This window comes from Vulpes vulpes, chromosome 2 (genome assembly GCF_048418805.1).
Source record: "Vulpes vulpes isolate BD-2025 chromosome 2, VulVul3, whole genome shotgun sequence".
Classification (NCBI taxonomy): Eukaryota; Metazoa; Chordata; class Mammalia; order Carnivora; family Canidae; genus Vulpes; species Vulpes vulpes.
In genome coordinates this window covers 143919579-143938012 of record NC_132781.1, presented here as the reverse complement: position 1 = coordinate 143938012, position 18434 = coordinate 143919579, and the positions used below count along the sequence as shown (strand labels likewise).

At 50.3% G+C, this 18434-nt stretch overlaps 1 protein-coding gene across 1 annotated transcript; it reads right to left on the bottom strand.

The window, feature by feature from the left end:
- Nucleotides 1-330: 330 nt before the first annotated feature.
- On the bottom strand, nt 331-17093 carry SALL1 (spalt like transcription factor 1). The gene is made up of 4 exons (XM_026011740.2): nt 17072-17093; nt 15944-16036; nt 3189-6655; nt 331-1957 (listed from the first exon to the last, which is right to left on the bottom strand). The coding sequence occupies exons 2-4, from the start codon at nt 16017-16019 to the stop codon at nt 1517-1519; spliced, it is 3984 nt and encodes a 1327-aa protein (XP_025867525.1). The 5' UTR covers nt 16020-16036; nt 17072-17093; the 3' UTR covers nt 331-1516.
- Between the last annotated feature and the right edge of the window lie 1341 nt (nt 17094-18434).

The following is an 18434-nucleotide window of genomic DNA, read 5'->3' as shown; positions in this document are numbered from 1 at the left end:
TCAGATGAAACCTCCAAGAACTGCTTTTTATTTCATTTTTCCTCCTTCTTGGGAGGGGTGGGGGTTGAGTGCCCAGATGAGTCATGGATGACTGGGAAAATATCTAGATCCTCCAAATTAAAAAGAGAAACGACAAAATGAAAGAGAAAGGAAAAAAAAAAAACCCACAGGCCCATGCAAACCTGTTTCTGTTACGCCTTTTACAATTCCTTATTTAGAGAGAGAGAGAGATACACACTCACATACACTTTACTGGTGCCTGGGGAAATGTTAAAATACATTTCGGGGCCTGGCTAAATAGAAATGCACTCTAAAAACACAGACACAGTATTTTGTTTTATCTGTTGCAAAAAAAAAATGTATTTGATTACTTGAGTAAAATTACAGTATCTCTGTTGTTAGTAAGTATTAAATGTTAAAGAAATTGGACCCCCCATTTCCTTTCAACTTTCCAAGAAAGTGCATGTAACAGTCCAATTTTGTTTTCTTCCATACCTAATACAAAATAAACAAACACTATACCTGCTCTCTTGATCAAGAAGAAGCATTTGCTCTTGTAAGGAACATATGTACATTTTAATGAAAGTGATATTTCTTATCGTATATACAAGAGCATCTACATTTTCTCCACTGACGGTTGTTCAAGATGCCATACTTAGCAGCATTGTGTAATTCCAGCACACATTTTCTATTGTGAATATACCTACAAGGCAAAATGTTACGTCTCAGTTTCAACTACCAAAACAACACTTGTATTTTCTCTAAAGAATTCTGCGTGCTTATTACTGTACAGAAACTTATCAACATTGAGGACGACTCAAGTAAAAAGCACAATACAAATAGCAGTTCAAAACGGAAATGGTTAAATCTACAAAAAAAAAAAAAAGCAGGTTGAATTTTCGAATCAAAATCAAAAAACAAAAACAAAAACAAAACCCCAAACCTTTCAAAGAACCACATTGATCAGTCTGTACTTTCAGTCCTTTGCTTAAATTTGTTTTGAAAGATTAGACAATGTGTTTGCTGATAAAATTCTCCAGCAGGATCAAAGTGTACATTTATATACAGACTTTATTAGAGATCTAATGCATCACTGAGGCATTGCATCGACACCAGATTCATATTAAACCGGATATAGAAAATAAGTTAATGCCAGATTAAGACCGCCTAGCAGGGCAACTTGCGATTGCCATAAATGTTACAGCAAGTTTATAGCACTCTAGTCAATTAGTATTTAGTCCAAAATACAGAAGACCAAAGTTAACGCTTGCATTCTGTTTGCAAAGCCAGGTTATATTCACTAATAAATAAGCTTTCTTATAACTCTAGAAGTTGAACAAGGTACAAAAGAATGTCTTCATAATGTTGTAGTTCATAGATCTGGGGGAACCAGAAGGGAAGGGGTGGGGGGTGGGGGTGGGAATGGGTAAGGAGGAGGAGGAGGCAACCGTGGGTCTTGTTCTGAATGGGGTGTTGTGGGGGGGTTGGGGATGCTGTTTCTCCAGCCAGAGTTGCTTTAACTTGTGACAATCTCTTTGCTGTCCTCCACGAAGCGGGTGAAACGGAAGTTGGTTCCGTTCTCGCTGCTGGCCATCTTCTCCAGGCCGGCCAGAGGAGCGCTGGGCTCTGAGTTCTGGAGCTTCTCCAGATTTCCCGTCAGCCCACTAATAGGTGAGCTGCTCCCGCTGCCCAGGCTTCCAGGAATTGGAGGGATGCCACCATTCTGAATGACGGAGATCTCATTGGCCTTCATGGCCAGCCCGTTGGAGAGCGCCGCTGCATACTGATTCCAGAAACTGGAAGGATCCCCGCTTCCTGACCTGGCCGCCAAATCCTTCTGGAACATTTCTGGGAACTTGACAGGATTGCCTCCTAGAAATGTCATGGGGCCATCCACAGAGAGCCGCCGACCCCGTCGCGCAGGGGTGCTATTCCACATGTGAGTGCCCATGTGTACCTGAGATGAGGCAGGGGAGTGGGGGGGTTGGAAGGAAAAAAAAAAAAAAAAAGAAGAAGAAGAAAAAGAAAAAGAAAGAAGGGGAGAGAGAGAGAGGAAGGGAGAAGCTTAATAGTTGAATCTGTCTCAGCTCATATCCCAACACTCGACAAAGCCAGTGGCCCACATGTCTATTCTTATTAAAGTGCCAGACCGCGGAGAAGGGAACGGGAACCGTCCACTCCGGCCGCCTGGTAATAACGCGTGTGCTCTCCCCAGCCCTGGGCCGCCTTCCCTCTTCCTGGGCCAAGATGCCTGCCTTACTTACTCTTTTTTTTATCACCCGTATTTAGCTTATAATGGCCTCAAGCAAGCCAGTCAGTCGCAGATAGCTCCTTTCAGGGTTAGAATTGTTATGTCCACTCTCATTGCGATGGTAAGTATTGTATCTGACACCCTTTACCCTATAAATGTCCTTTTCAGATGGGAAGAAAGTACCCCTCACAGATTGCCCATCGGAGGGCCCAAGCACGGCGAGCAAAGCCAGAAAGTAATTATTCATCTCGCATTACTGGCAGCAATCTCTAGAGAAAGACTCTGTCAACAGAAAAAATGTACACAGTAAGAGCGCTCAACTGTTGCTCTAGAACCTAAGCATATTTGCTTTTATTTCCAACACATATCAGCAGGAAATGTTGTATAATCAATTATCATAATGCCCATTAGCAGAGCAGTGTGACGTTATTGTTTTTTTTCGGGACGCAAGCCGTGCTGGACTGCGGAGTTATGAAAAATAGATGCATCCGCCGAGGAGGACGGTAATTATTAAGTGATACGGGCTGCACACAGGCCACGTGGAGGTCTTTAATCAATACCCCATGGCAACGCCGGGCTGTCTTGCTTGGTAGGTAAGGCAATTCATTTGGTGCACTTAGCGAGACAGCGGGGATGGGCTGCTATTTGGCTTAGGCGTACCAAACGATTGCAGGCGCTCTCATGCTCGGCAGGCCGCAGCCTGTCCTGGATCCCCAGGTCCCCGGCATGATCATGACTCGCACGGGCACCCTTGTTTCTCTGCCGTCAGCCACACGTGGCAGGTACCCTCACGAGAACTCTCTCCCTGCATATCCTGCCTGTGGGGGCTGCTGGCTGGGGGTTGGGGGTGGGGAGCATGCATTACAGATAATCAATGGTGACCAGTGACAGGGCCGCTGGGTGGGTGGCTGGGTGAGGGACAGAGAGAGTGAGGTACCTTCAGATTGCCTTTTGTTGTGAAAGCTCTCCCACATATAGTGCAAGCAAAGGGTTTCTCTCCAGTGTGAGTTCGCTCGTGGATCTGCAGGGCGCTCGACGAGGAGAAGGTTTTGCCACACGTGTTGCAGTAGTGCTGCTTGGGAGTTCTCCTGGGCAGGGCTGGGAGCAGAACTGGGGACGTGGCGGAGGAGGACAGAGGCCCAGAGGGGACGTGACTGGTGGAGGTGTCCTTGCTGTCCTGAGGAGTGACATGCACGAAGCCGTTGACCTCTGTCTTGATGAGAGATGACAACGAGTTGGCGGGGATCACCGCCGAGTTCTGATTGGGGCCGAGGTTGGAACTGGGCTCGAAGAGCTGTGATGGTAGGTCCCGCATCTGATGTGTCAACATGTGCTGCTTCAAATTACCCTTTGTGGAAAAGCCGCGATTGCAAACTGTGCAAATAAATGGTCTCTCTTTGGTATGACTTCTGTAGTGAATGTCCAAGGCACTCTGACAAGCAAAGGTTTTGCCACAAATGTCGCAAGCAGTGTTTTTAAATTTACCCCGGTCTCTAAAAGGGAAGAGGATCCCCAAAGAATCTTCTTTGATGATTTTCTCTGCGTGACTGGATGTCAGGTCCAAAGCCCCCCCATTCACGGGGGTGGGGGACAGGCCATTGGCAAACTCGCTTGGTACTGCTCTCTGTGGCTTCTCCTCCACGCTGGGTGACTTGTGCAGCTCCTGGGTGCTGTTGGATGGGGACAGAGCCTGCATGGAAGAGGTAGACTCTGAGATGGCCGGGCTGCCAGCACTTTGGCTCTCCATATCACCACCCACCGAGGACGAATCGTTGGTCAGGACGTCCCCCTCGACGGACCCATTCTCCACGGACTTCAGGCTGGCCTGCAGCTGCTCTGCCAGGCCGGCATTGATCATCTTCATCTGATTTTCCAAAGCAGCGATGCTTGACATCTCCAGGGGCAAAGGCGAAGAAGACAGGCTGTCTTGGGACGCATCCGCGGACTTGGGCGTGTCAGGGATGCTGCCCTCGGGACAGTCCTCCATGTTTTCATCGGAGAAGTTGTCCAGGTCGTCGAAATTCTTCTCGTCAAAGGAGCCCGTGTCTGACTCCATGGACTCGGGGTAGCTGTCGGGGACCGGGGTGTTGGGGATCTGACCGCCCATATGCATTCGAATGTGCTGCTGCAGGACCACAGCGTTGGTGAACTTCTTCTGGCAGATGGGGCAGGAATGCTGGACTCTGAGCGGGGGCATAGCACGATGGACACTATAATGGGTTTTAAGGTTCCCTTTTGTGGTGAAAGCCCGGCCGCAGATCTTACACTTAAAGGGCCTCTCCCCGGTGTGCGTCCGGTAGTGCATCTTCAAGGCGCTCTGACAACTGAGGACCCGGTGGCAGATGATACACTCATTGGGGTCCGTGGCCTTCTTGTCAATGTTCTCTACCAACTGCTGCAGCTTGGATGTCTCTGACGCCTGGGCCGAGTCCAGGAGGCCCCCAAACGGAAACTTTGCCTTGAACTGCTCAGACATGAGCGGCAGCAAGGGGTTGGTGAAGGCGGTGGCACTGCCCGGGCCACCGTCTGCCGCCGGGGAGCTCAGACAGCTGCCACTGGCCGCCGCGGCTGAGCCGGGGGCCAGGCCACTCTCTTCGCTTTTGCCACCGGAGGGTGGCACCGTGGACCCTTCGGCCTCATCCGCGAGCCCACCCAGGTTTCTGGGGGCCGGCTCGGGGGCCCCGGAGTCACTGGTGACTGAGCCTGGGGGGCTGGTGGCAGAATGGCTGATGGGGATGGGGGCTGGCTCTTCGGTCTTGATGAACGGTGTGAGGCTCGGGAGGGTCGGGGGCAACGGCAGGCCGACCGAAGTGGTCAGGGTGGGCAGGACCGGTTTGGTGTCTAGCCAGCTGGTGACCGGCTTTTCCGGAGGAATGGACATGCCGTATGGGATGCCGGTACTCGTGGGGATATTGTCCAGATGCTCAGGCACGGGATAGGGGTTCATCTGGATATGAGGGTATTTCTCTTTGTGGCGCTGGAAGTGGACTTTGAGGTTCCCCTTGGTGGAGAACCTGTTTCCGCAGATGTTGCACTTGAAGGGCCTCTCTCCGGTGTGGGAGCGCAGGTGGATCTGCAAGGCACTGTCGCTCCCGAAGACCTTCGCGCAGAACCTGCACTTGTGTTTGAAGAACGCCTCATCCGAAGTACTCTTCGCTTCGAAGGCAGTGACATTTGGTGGCTTGCTTTTTCTTTGCTGGGCCAAGGCAGACAGGGAGTTTAAATCCTCTGCAGTCGTTCCGATGTTGGGCAAGGGGCTGGGGAAAACCGAGTTAGCGGGGGCCGGCTGAGGTAGAAGTGGATTAGATGCAGGATTCAATAAACTGCTTATTGCAAAAGCTGGTGAGGATGACGCCGAGGCTGCCGGGTGGCCGGCGTGCGAGGCGCCAGCGCTCGAAGCCACTTTTTCCGAGGACGGGGTGGTCACCGCTGCCGCCAAAATGTTAATGTTGGGGGAAGAGCCGCTGTTGGGTGGAACGATGGTGTGGCCGGAACTGCTCTGAGGTAGCTGGATGGGGGGGAGCTGTTTCACGCCGCTGATGCTGGCAGACTGGCTGGCGAGGCTCTGTGCTAATCCAGCTGCCGCCGCCAGCTGCTGAGATAAATGGGAGCTTAGTGTGGACAAGGGGTTGGCAGATGTTCGTAAAGCCCCTTGAGGAGGACTAGGAGACGTTGGCAAGTCTGCGTTCTGAGAAGCCAACAGCAGTATTTGGTGGCGGATCTGTTCGATCAGCTGCAGCTGGTGGATCTGCTGCTGCTGCAGGGCCAGGAGCTGCTCCATGAGGGCCGGGACGGCCAGCTTGCCCCCGGAGGCCCCGCTGCACCTCGCTTCCTGGGAGAACTGGGCCACCGCCACCTTGGTGCTCTGCAGGTTCTCGATGATGACATTGCTGTTGATCACGGAGAAGTTGCCCAGTGTCGTCAGGTCCCCGAGTTGAGGTAGAGAGGTTGTGATCGCTGAGGTACCTGTGGAGGGGCCGCCGCCGCCGCCGCCCGGCGTGGCACCGCTGCTGCTGCCACCGCCGCCGCTGCCACCGCCGCCGCCGCCGCCGCCCGGAGCGCCACCGCCACCTTTGTTAGCCCCCGGGGCCTCCACCTCCATGGACTCTTCCCTGTCGCGGCCGCGGTGTTCCGAAAGGTCACTGCAGTCGGCCTGATCTGTTTTGTTAGCGGGGTCATTCATTTGTGGTTCATCGGGATGATGCTCGGGAGGGGGAGTGGGAGAGAAGGTTTCGGGTGGGGTGGCCGGGCTCTCATTGACGATTAAAACTAATTGATTTTTAGTACAGTTCTTCTTGTGGAGCAGAAGATCTGACAATTCAAAGAACTCGGCACAGCACCGGCCACAGACGTGGGCGTCCTTGCTCTTGGTGGTGCGATTTGGTTGACCTTTCTCTGTGTCTCCTGCAAATATCAAAAGGTGCAGGGTTAGAAAGGGGGCCAGGGCACCCCGGGTCACCCGTGACTGCAAAACAAGGAGGTGGAGGCTGACCAATCGTGTTCTGTCTTCCAAACTCAAAACTCTGGCCCCTGAAAACCAGTCGATTGCACCTAAGAACGTTCATAATTAAATTTTGAGGGTGTGGAGGAGTTCCTATCAATCGCGTATCTCAGATAGCCAAGGTCTTCAGATAATCCATCAAAATATAAAATACTACGAACTGAAGACATTGGTGCATAATGAAATTCCATAGCAAAACATTGATTTCCAATATTTTATACACCTTATTGTCTACTCATCCAGAGAGGGTCCGGCAACCATTCTGAGGACTTATTAGCCTCTTGAGTTTCTGTCAACCTTATTCATTTTCAACTGATTCAAAGATATCTGTGACAGTTTGTTCTGTCACTAAACTAATTTGTAGTCATTCAGGTTCCAATCAGTTGTTGACGGGGCGGGGGAGGGGGGGTGGGGGAGGATGCATATCACCAAGCAGAAGACTGACACCTTAAAAATCACCTCCAGCCCCTACCTAGAACCTGAGCCAAGGCTGATTGGTGACAAACACACTTTAGCCACATCAGTAACAAATCCTCCAGACTGCTCAAGACTCTGCTGAATACAAACAAGAAAGCAACACACACACACACACACACACACACACACACACACACACGGAAGAGAAACACAATGATCATAATCCGTTACAAGGCCTGCCTGGCACCTATACATCACCCCATGGCATGTTTATTTTTAAAATTAAAGAATGCGGCCCTGGCTACCATTCTGCTCTTCAAGGAATATATGCCACTGTGCTTCAAATGGCAACGCTATGCCTCTAAATATTTCATCAAAAATGCTCTCTATATCTATAAAAACTGGCACAAGATTTACATTTCTGATTCAACAGCAACTTCTAGAAGGATGTGCTGTTAAGGGGAAGGGAAGAAATAATTCTTGGTTTCGAGTTTGGAAAGGCTGTGCAATTCTCCTTGTCTGAATGCCTTTAAAAACAGTTTGCTCTTAACTGTTATCAATTGTTTAACAGATTGTCCTGAACCTTTCATTATAAAAATCCCTTTATTTCATGTTTGTTTCCACTGGTTGCTCAGATTTCTTCTCGCTAAGATCCATTTGTAAATTAAACATAAAAATCTCCAACTCCAAGCTAACATCCTATTCAAAGACAGGATGGAGTCCCATTGTTTGCCCAGCATGGGGAACACCAACTTCTGTTGTACAAATGGAGTGTGGTCATCTCCGAAGGCTGTGAAAAAAAAAAAAACTGTTTAATTCAAGGATTACCTCCCTGCATGCTTTTCTGCAGAACTGAATCAGATAATAGTTAGTTTCCATGACTTCCAAATTGAATCTCCCAGAAAACTTGCAGGGAGGAAAAAAAAAAAAAAACCAACTAATTGCAAATATGAATAAATACAGATTCAAAATGTTGCTTTTTCAGTAAACTTCAGAGTCAACTCAAAAGAGTCAGCCATTTGCCTTTTCGTAGTAAACATCCAAAAAAAAATAAAAATAAAATAAAAAGCTTGAGTATTTTTACATTCCAGAAAACATAATTAATACCTAAATACTAACTTCTGGAAATTCCTTTAACTCTATTTGTCTTGAGTGATGCCCAAGTTGATGAGAAGCCCCGGTGAAGTATGCCAAATGTATGCACACTTTATTCACTGGGAGTGTTATTTGAGTAGCTAAGTTATACTTAACAAGCTAGCTTTTCTAATACCCATCTTTTAATCTCCACAAGGGTATAGAGCAAAATGCATGAACAATACCAAACAAATCTTAGCTGTAGCAGAAAATACCAATAATGATTCAGTTTTAATTTAATGTTTAATCATCCTAATTGGCACCGGATTCCTGTGCACATTCAAGGTGCTGTTTTAAGCACTTTCTGTCTCTCTCCCTGCCTTAAAATAATGTAAACAAAATATTAAACGAAATTCGCTGAAGTTATGTTGCTTAACTTGGGACAAAAATAATGTGACAAAAATTCTGTTTAAAGCTTCTTATTTTGACAACCAATTTTAAATGATGCATCCATTTCAGATGCTTATTTTAAACTAGGAAATGCAATTCCTAATATATTCAACAGAAATGTTATTTCTTTCTCTTTGCACATTTCCATATGTAATGGTTATGTTTCCATCTACTTTTACAGCCAATTATGAAGGAACAAAAGCTATTCTGTTTGTTCACACATTTTCAACAAAATGCATTAAAACTATTATGTCAGCATGTTCTATTAAGCTCTGCATTCAGTGGAAAATACTTTTCAACCAGCTCACATTTATCAAAACATAAAGCCACTTTAAAACACAGTTTTGCTTGGTCAGCTGGGCTTAGACAAATAATGACAGATTCAGAACTAAATAACTAGCAAGGGAAATCAGAAAACTGACTTCATCAATTGTACACATTACAATGTAGTTGCTTCAAATATTTAGCACATCTGTGTTCACGATTAAAGGGCATTTTAATTCTTTATAACTTGCAAACATCTGATATTCTCATAATATATAGACAAAATAAAAAGAAGGTTACTTTATAGGATTTAGCTGATTATTACTTTCCTGCGCTCCACTTCTGGCATTTGTGCTGCTTCAAGACTCACTTGAGAATTTTCAAGTTTTTCAACCTGAACATTTTTATATTTAGGATTGTGCTAACTGGACGGAAAATGTAGATGCTTAAAAATAAATGCCTGCTTGCTTCTAAGAAAGAGACTGTGTTAAAAAGCTGCCCATGTTTTAAGCTTGGATTTTCACAACATTTTAATAAGCTGACATTTGATCTCACCGTAGAGTCGACTAATTTAATCTCCTGATGTTTATGAACGCCCCCCAAAAAAAAAAAATCCAGTATCTATTTTGATTTATTTCAAAAGCAGGTGTCGCTATACTGTAATAGCTCTTAACTTTCAATCTATCTGTGTTCTGAACTGAATTGCAATGAAGTAGCTCAACAACAACAAAGACAAAGCATGAGGACTAGTTTGAATCTTTAACTACCAGAGGGAACATTTTAAGTTGTAATAAGACACACACACACACACACTAACGTGTTCTAATTCATTTTTCTGACCGTCTGCTATCTTGTTTCTCAGTAATCTGTTACACAGGATTGCAACTGGTGACCCCATTATAGTAAATACAGTTGCCTCGTTCCCTGTACTATGGTGAAAGTAACATTCCAGGTCCTTTTCTATGGAGCTTGCATACAAATTAATTTTATAATCCTAGTCAGGCAGGAAAATGTGAGAAGTAGTGGTTTGCTAAGTTTGTACACACAAAAAGATATCTGGAATTTTTCTGGGATTTTTTTTTTTTAAGTTTCTACTTTTTTTAGAGGAGAAGGGGCTGACCTTACAGCTCCATCCAATTTATACTAAAATCCCAGATGTTTTAAGTCTTATACTATTTAGGTACTTGACACCCAATTCAAATTTGTCAGTTTCTCATCATCTCAACCTAACATTGCAGAATAGGAGGCAGAAAATTGAAGTGTTCCAGTATATCTGTCTACTGTGAAAACAAAAATAAAACTATGCCCCACACAGCAAGGTTTAGCCAGCCAGGAAAACAAAACAAAACAAAACAAAACAAAACAACTCTATTCTACCGCATTTAGTCTTCTTTGCTGGAGCTCTTCAGAAAGATCCTTCACTTTACTTTCCACTGCCTGAAGATCCCATTAACATTTTTAATAGAACCTCTCAGGATTGTGATTTTGGAGCTTATCATTTTTACAGGCTGTCCCTTGCCGTAGACCAATTTAGAAAGGCCATCACCAGCATTTTTGATCGCTGTTTTATCTTTTTCGTAGTGTTATAATAACGTACATACATATTTTAGCCCAGACCTGGGAAAAGCCTACATCTGAGGGTCAAGCGTAAGAGGCCAAAGAAATTTCAAGCGCTCCAACGTATGCCCTGCACACTCTCTGTGATAGTGTCTTAAGTTTTCCTGTTATATGCAACCAAATGACACATGACTGGCTGGCTTCAATTCCCTCCGCGTTCTGGCCAGGGTTAGGGTCTTGTCTCGTAGAAGAATACAAGCGGTATCTCTGGGAAAAAAAATAAATAAATAACACCCGGGGCAAGACACTCCTTTGAGAGCTGCGGTACAAGCCCCCCTCATGGACACAATAAACGGAAGGGGGAAAATGTCTTCCCCTTGGATGAATCAAACCGAACACTAGATGGGGTTCCAGTTGCAAGGGTTTGGTGCAAAAACTTTGCGGCTTTCCTATTCCAGTGACGCGTAAAAAGAGAGACTCCTTAAGGCGAGATCTAAACTTTGACTACATAAACATTGGCAAAGGCACAAGAAACTAAATCCCTGTTGTTTGAGGGTAGAACTGAGCTATGGGGACTACCTGTCAATCTTCTCCTTTGGGGGTCTGGCATCTGAGGGTGACGGGGGAAGAAGGTTAGGAAAAGAAGCCAGGCTGATAAGGTGAAACTAAAATAAACTACCAACTTCCTGCTAAGTGACTAGCAAGACTCAATTTGGGGGTCACTGGGAAGATACTGAAGGACATATTATGATCTGGACCTTGTCACCTTTGCATAGGAGGAGGCTAGCAAAGGTTAAAACAGCTCGACACGTTCAGCTTTTCTAAAGCCTGGCACCACACACTTTTTTTCTGTGTGTGTTGGGGGGGAGGGGAGGGGTGCTGGGGCTCCGGGTAATTTACCATCTCTGCTAAGCTGCTACATTCCTCCAGTTTTGGTGAAGCTAAGAGAGTTTTGGGAGATGTGGCGAGCAGTGCACCACGCCATGTCTTAGGAAAACTGAATGAAGACTGCAGGAGGACTTTGTTCTGGTTACTACATACTGGGCTTTGAACCATTTCAAAAAACTTAGCAGACTGGGGACTCTGGCTGGCTGGCTGGCTGGCCTGCTGGAGTTCCCACTAAGATCTCCACCGGGAGAAATGGGGGTTTCTGTCTCCTAAAGGGCTCCTGGTAAAGAGGACTTGCTACCTGCGAACGTAGAAAGAAATGAAATAAAGTCCCCGAAGAGTAACCTATAAATTGGCACTTGTGCCTATAAACCATAGGAGAAACTTGCTGTGCAAGACACTGTGAGACCCTCAGTATCACCAATTCACTTTTGCATACATGCTTTCACGCCCATGTACACTTTGCTTGTTGGTAGGTTTGTTTTTAACATTTTAGAACGTATTTGCAGCCCAAAGCAAGTCCCTCCAAAACAGTTTGCGTTCTCTCATCCAGAATCTTCCATTATGCCACAAACTTAAAATAGGCCTGATGAAACACGAATTCTTTCCAACTGCCTTATCGTGCAGGTGTCGGTTTTTCAAAAAAAGCAATTAATTATAGTTCTCTCTAACCTTTTAGGCCCAGAAATCAATGTCTTGCCATTAAGCTGCTCACAATGAGTAAATTACTTTGGTAAATAATAGAATTTCATTATTAATATAAATAAGAGGAATGTTTATGATACTTTATACGAGTCGAGTCAATGTTTTATCTTGAGTTCGGGGTGTTTTTATCTTTCTTCCAATATCATCTTTCCTTGCAAGAGCTGATCACCAAAATACTGTAATAAATGAATGGATTCTGAATGGGCCATGCCTGTAGTTACTTGAATCTTAAAAACACCACCCAAGGAAGAAAAACCCAACAGACACACAGACACACAGACACACAGACACACAGATCTCTCTGAAAACTAGAGCTTAGGAAAGAACCAGCACAGAAAATCATTAGATTCTAATATTCCCCTTCCTCAAAATTATTTATCTAGGTAAATTATTTTTCTAAAGGCAGTAATCGTCCTACAAATAATTTGAGACTTGTTGAATACCATTTAAGAGACAAGTAACATGTGTCATAATCTTGGTTTCATAAGAAACAGAAAAATTTCCCAGTTTAATGTAGGGGGTTCCTGGTATTACAGCTGAATTAAAATATGAACACTGGAAGACTGACCAAATAATCTTGTTTTCTTGAACTTGTTCTGAGGGAGTTATCCGTGTGGCTGTTTTGCATGGCTCTGGTTTTCTTTGTATACGCATGAACACACACACACGCACACGCACACACAACACATGCATGACACACAGAGCAGCAGCCCTGGCTGCTCTCAGCCTGAGTCTCTGCTTCTGGGCTCCCATGACTTGGAGCCCACAAACTTTTCTAGGTCCCGCTCTAGGTAGAAATCATCATGTTTGAGGTGCCAGCGTATGTCAAGGACACCAACTGCATTTAACTTTGGTTTGTTCGAGGTTTCACTGACCATATTTTCAGACCATTTCAAGACATGAGAAAAAGGTAACATGTTGAGTGAGGCGCATGTTGATTGAGGCGCCGTCTTCCAAAAAATTTAATAACCTTTATATATGTGAAAAAAAACCAACCCAAAACAAAACCAAAAAGCACACAAAACCACCCCAAACCCCAACAACTTGGTGAAGTGTGTGTCCTGTGTAGGGAGATGAATAGAGATTGCTGAATTCCTTGCAGAAAAGGTGGTGACTTTTGAAAGGCAACTTTGAGAGATGCCATGTACTCTCAGGGCCCACTATCTCCCCACTATTCCCAAATAAAAAGGCGTAGAGTGTAGAAGGCCCTCCTGTAAGTCAGACGCTGAGGAGGATTAGTTGTGTACTAATATTATTACAACATACTAAATCCTGTAACCCTATTACAAAATCTACCCTCTAGGCAGCTTCCCCCAAACTTATTGTTCAACCATGTAAAAACAGTGATAACCTAAAACCATTACCACCGAAGAAAAAGAGGGGGTGGGGAGAGGTGAGAAAGAGCCTGGAGGGGAGTGCTGGCCACCGGGCCCCTAACACTTTACTGCTTCTTAGGACAATGAACTAGCTTTGGGGGAGAAAGAATGGGAAGAAAAAAGAAAGAGGGAGGAAGGAAGAAAGAAAGAAAAAAGAAACTTGATTCAGTTACTTAATTAACTTACCTCAAAGCTCAAATAAACTTAAAAAAAAAAAGTCCTAATAAATAATAATGGTAAGAGGTAGTGAACTCCTTTTATGCTATCGCTTTATGAGAAGCCTTAACTATTAAAAATTCCGGATTTAGAAGGCGACCGGAGAAAGGCAAGGATCTATCTAGCAGGCATCATTTCTCCACGAAGCCCAAGTCTTTCTTCTCCTTTTTTGAAAATGTATGAAATCGGTAAAAATGGACCAAAAAAAAAAAAAAAAAAAAACCCCAAAACAAACAAACAAACCCAAACCCCAACAAAACAAAACAAAACCCGAAAAACTCTTTCTTCTCCGTTTGGTTTTTCCTACACCAACTGGGAACTTGAACAGTGTTCTGGGGTGGAAGGTCTCACAAGAAACTTTAGGAAAAGACGGGTGTGGGGGCGAGAAGCAGAAGAAACCAGCCGAGAAAACCCGGAAAAATATTCGGAGCTCGTGCCGCGGCCTGGGGTAATTTCACCCCGATTTGCCTCGCGTCCCGGGATTTGCCTGGGGTGGCAAGCGGGATTCGGGGACTCTTCCCAGCAGACTGAGAAATTGCAGCGACTGTGGGGTATGGCTTGAAGCTCGAAAAAGTACTGGGGGGGGGGGGGGCAAATATTGTAAACAGTTTTCTTAATCGGTCTCAGCTCTCCCCGGATTTCTAACAGGGACCCCCACGCCGGGAGTCCCGCTCGCCGACCGCCGGGGTGACGGCAGCGGGAGTCCCCTGGCTTCGGTGCCTGGGCTCTGGCGGCTCCCCGCGCCCCAGGTCTACTGAGAAGCAGGCCTCTTGGGAAGGAGCCCGAGCACCTCGGGGCCGGGCGGCCGCAGAGTTTGGTGGACAGAGGTGCCGACCTAAGGGCACGCCTCTGAGCCCTGTCGGGGTCCACGTCCCTCCTCCACACCCCCAGACGCAGCCCGAGGCTCGAGCATTCCGAGGGGCGCCCGGGGCCGCGGAGACCCCGGCGGGGTAGCCCTGGTCCTCCCGCCGCCGAGAGGCGAGCACCGTGCCGGGGACCGACCCGGGCGCCGCTGCTGCGCCTCGGGCGCTGGGCCTGGCAGCGCGGAGGCCCCGAGAGTGAGCCACGTCCAGGGACGAGGAGGGATTCGAGGTGTGCTCCCTGCGCACCCCAAATCCCCAGCCGGGACCTCTCCTACTCTCGGCCTCGGCGCCCTCAAACAAACTTTGTTCCAGACTTGTTCATTCCCTTCGGGACCACGCAGTTGTCGCCTCCATCCGAGAAAGCGAAGTGCCTCTGTTTCGGGGGGGGGGGGGGGGTCCTCCTCTGGCCTGAGAGCCCCCCCACCCCCCCACCCCCAGCCCTGGAAAAAGACCCTTAGGGTTCCTGGAAGTACAGGGTACCGCGATCCCCAGCGGGCGCACACTCAATGTAAAGATTTCTCGGGGGCGGGGGTGGGGTGCATGTACTGGGAGAAAAGATGCGGGAATAAACTTGCGTAGCCGGACCCCAACGCCGTTCCCCGTCAGCCTGCACGGTGCCCCGAAGCAACCAGCCGCGAAGAGCCCTCTCCGCCCCTGCCCCGACCCCGGCGTGTCCGGCATCGGCGCCCCGACACAGGTCCCCGGCCTCCGGCAGCCCTGAGCCCCTAAAGGCACCCCACGCCCCTGCGCGGGCCCAGGTGGGGTGTGAGCGCTTGGGGGGGGGCGCGGCACAGGGGGCTCCCCGCGCTGGGAGTCAGCCCCGAGCACCCAGTAAACTTCCTTCCCGCAGGCAGCAGGGCCGGGGCGGCGGGGGCCGGCCGGGGGGCCCCCGGGCACCGAGCGGGGAAGCGCCAGGGGCCCCGCGCGGCCGACCTCCGCCCGCCCCTCGCCGACCGGCCGCCCGGGCCCCGGCCGCCGCTCCCCGGAAAAGCCGGGCCGGAGGAGCCGGGCCCGCGTGCCCGCTCTGCTCCCCCCGGGGGGACCCAGCAACTCCGGAAAGGTCCTGCCGGGAGAAGTGTTTGCTCTCCCCGGGCCGGGGGGGGGGGCGGGGGGGAGCCCGGTGCAGGCAAGTTGGAAATTAAAAGAAAAAAAAAAAAAAGAAAGAAAGAAAGAAAAGAAAAGAAAGAAAAGAAAAGAAAGGGATGAAGGGAGGAAAGGAGGCACCCGCCGAGGGGGCAAGGCGAGCGGGGACGCGGCGGCGGCGGCCGGGGCGGTGGGCGCGGGGGCCAGCCGCGTGTGCGTGGGTCCGGGTGTGCGTGAGTGTGAGTGCGAGTGCGTGTGTGCGCGCGTGTGTGTCCGCGGCGCGGGCCGGAGCACTCACCATCTCGCCGGGGGAGCGAGGCCACTTCGGGGTCGGATTGGAAATGCTGAGGCTTCGCTTGCTTCCTCCGCGACATGCTGGCTCAAACATCAGCTGGGGCAGAATAAAAAATTACTAAAAAAAAATCTTCTCAAAATTACGGAAATCGAGCGGCGGCGGCGGCGGCGGCTCCCCCCGCCCGCCGGCCCGCCCGCCCCCTCCCCGGCTCCCCGGCCCCGGGCGCAGCGCGCATGTGTCCTGCTATAATTATGATTATCAATAATGCATTGCGATTAATCATAGAGGGGCTCTTTGAAAGGCGATTGGCACCGGGCCAGCGCTATTCAAACCCGCTCGCCTTAATCAATTAGTTCGTGATTTGCTGCAGACCCCTGTCTCTCCGCGCGCTGGCCCAATAAGCCGGCCGCGGGGCTGGCTCTGCGCGCCGCGCCGCCCGACACTGGGTTAACCCTCTTCGCGACCGCCCGGGACTCCGCGGCCCGGCCGCCGCGGGCCTTCCTCCTCGCCTCTGCGCGCCCGGCGCCCCGGCCTGCGCCCCCCCGCCCCCGCCCCCGCCCCCGCCCCCCCCGCAGGCTGGGCCGGCCCGAATTAGCATGCCCTCCCCGGAATTAAGCCTCCCGGGTGGGGGGCGGGGGGTGGGGCCGGCCGGCGGGGGCTGGAGACCCGGGCTGCGGGCGCGCGGCGAACTTCCCAACTCCGGCGCTAGGCGCGCCGGCCCGCGGGGGGAGGGAGTCCCGTGGCGGGATTTGGGGCGGGGGGGAGGAAGTCCCGTTCCGTGAGTGTTTCTTCGTTTCTTTAAGAGCTACCAGAAAGCAGCCCACCCCCACCCCATAAAAAAAAAAAAAAATAAGCGAGTGGGGAAGAGCCAGCCCCACGCCGGTCCGCCTCCCGCCCGCGGCCCGGCCTCCCTCCCGCTGGCCGCCTGGCTCGGCGCTCCTTCGCCCCGAGTTCTCCATCCCCTGGATCGCGGGCTCGCGGGGGCGCGGAGAAGAGGATCGAGGAAAGGTTTGGGAACGTGATGGGTTTGGGGCTTTGGGGGGGGGAGGGGCGACTCTCCCGCCACCCGGATCCTTCTCAAAGGGCCCCGATCTCCCAGCCCCTCGGTGCTCCCTCGCTCCCTTTCTCTACCTCGGACATTCCCAGGACAATTAGGGCTGAAGTTTTCGGGAGAAGCAGCCCCGAGCCCGTGGGATAAGGGGCGGCCCGGCTCCGCCCAGGACCCCTCCCGGACCTCCCCCCCGGCTGCCCCGGTTGGCTGCAGGGCGCGTCACTCCGCGGGGAGGCGGCGGCGGCGGTGGCGCCGCCGAGCCCGGGGCGGGCGGAGAGCAGGGACCGGCCTGGGATCCGAGTTCAGCTCCAGCCGGGGGGAGGGGAGGGGCCGCCGCTTGCCCTGGACGCTGCAGCCCGCCCCTGGCCTCGGGAGGCGCGGCCCAGGCCAGCTCGGCCGTGGGCGAAGCCAGTCCCCGGGACCCCGGGCTCCGCACCCTGGGGGGAGGGGACCGCGCCCGAGGCTCCTAGTAACCAGGTGGCCACGCCGAGCCGTGGGAAGGGGGGTGCGTGGGGGGGGCCTCCCGGGCCGCAGCTGTCTGGCCGGATAGAAGCTCGCCTCCATCTCTCGGGCACTTGCCGAGCGCGGCACCCAAACTTTTCGCACTAGCTCCGTCTCCCCAGGCTGAGATGCAGCCTCCCTACCCGCGCCCCGGGGTCCGGAATCGGGAGCGTGGGGCCCGCACCCCCTCCGCCGGGCTCCGGCGCCCGCGAACCTGAGGCTCAGTCCTCGGCTCAGCCTAGCTCTCTGCCCTCGCGCCTCGGGGTCTCCTCGCTCCAAGGCTCCCGAAGTCCTGCGCCCGAAGGACAAACTAAACTTCGCTCGAGTAATGGGGGAGGAGGGGGGTGCAGATACACAATCCCTGCCCTATCTCGCTATCGGGAGAAGAGAGGGCTCATAAGGACGCCCCAATTCGGGAGCGCCCTTGAGTCTGGAGAGCACCACAGTCGGTTCGCGCGAAGTGGGCACCAATCTTTCCAGTAGTTTCGGGTGCTTCGGACCTTACCGCTCTCCCCCAAATGACTCTTCTCTCTTAGCTTCGTTGGTCTTCAGTCTTTTTTTTTTTTTTTTTAAATTATAAATCTTTTGTGTACGGGTGCGGGTGGATGTTTGTTTTCCTCCCGGCGACTTTTTTTTTTTTTTTTCGTGTTGTAACTTCTCTCTTTCTTTATTCTCGTTCGCCCTTTCTTCACCTTTTCTCCCTCTTATTTTTCTTCTGTTCTGCCCTCGCTCGGCCCTCCCCCCGCCACCCCCCCCACACACACACACTCCCTCTCTCCACCTCGCTCTCCCTTTCTCCCCAGGTCCTGTTGGTTACAGTAGATTTTGATAAAAAGACGAACGAAGCTATCAGTGGGGCTGATGTTGAAGAATGAAGATAATAATGTTTCCATAGGTGGTGCTTCAAATGCCATTATTTCTCACTGAATATTTAAAGAGATC

Excerpts from the sequence above, each read along its gene's own strand:
- SALL1 (XM_026011740.2), bottom strand. The coding sequence starts at position 16,019 with ATGTCGCGGAGGAAGCAAGCGAAGCCTCAGCATTTCCAATCCGACCCC. Across the intron at positions 6,656-15,943 it reads CTCGCTCCCCCGGCGAGATG|GAGACACAGAGAAAGGTCAA; the intron begins GTGAGTGCTCCG and ends TGATATTTGCAG. Across the intron at positions 1,958-3,188 it reads CAACAAAAGGCAATCTGAAG|GTACACATGGGCACTCACAT; the intron begins GTACCTCACTCT and ends GCCTCATCTCAG.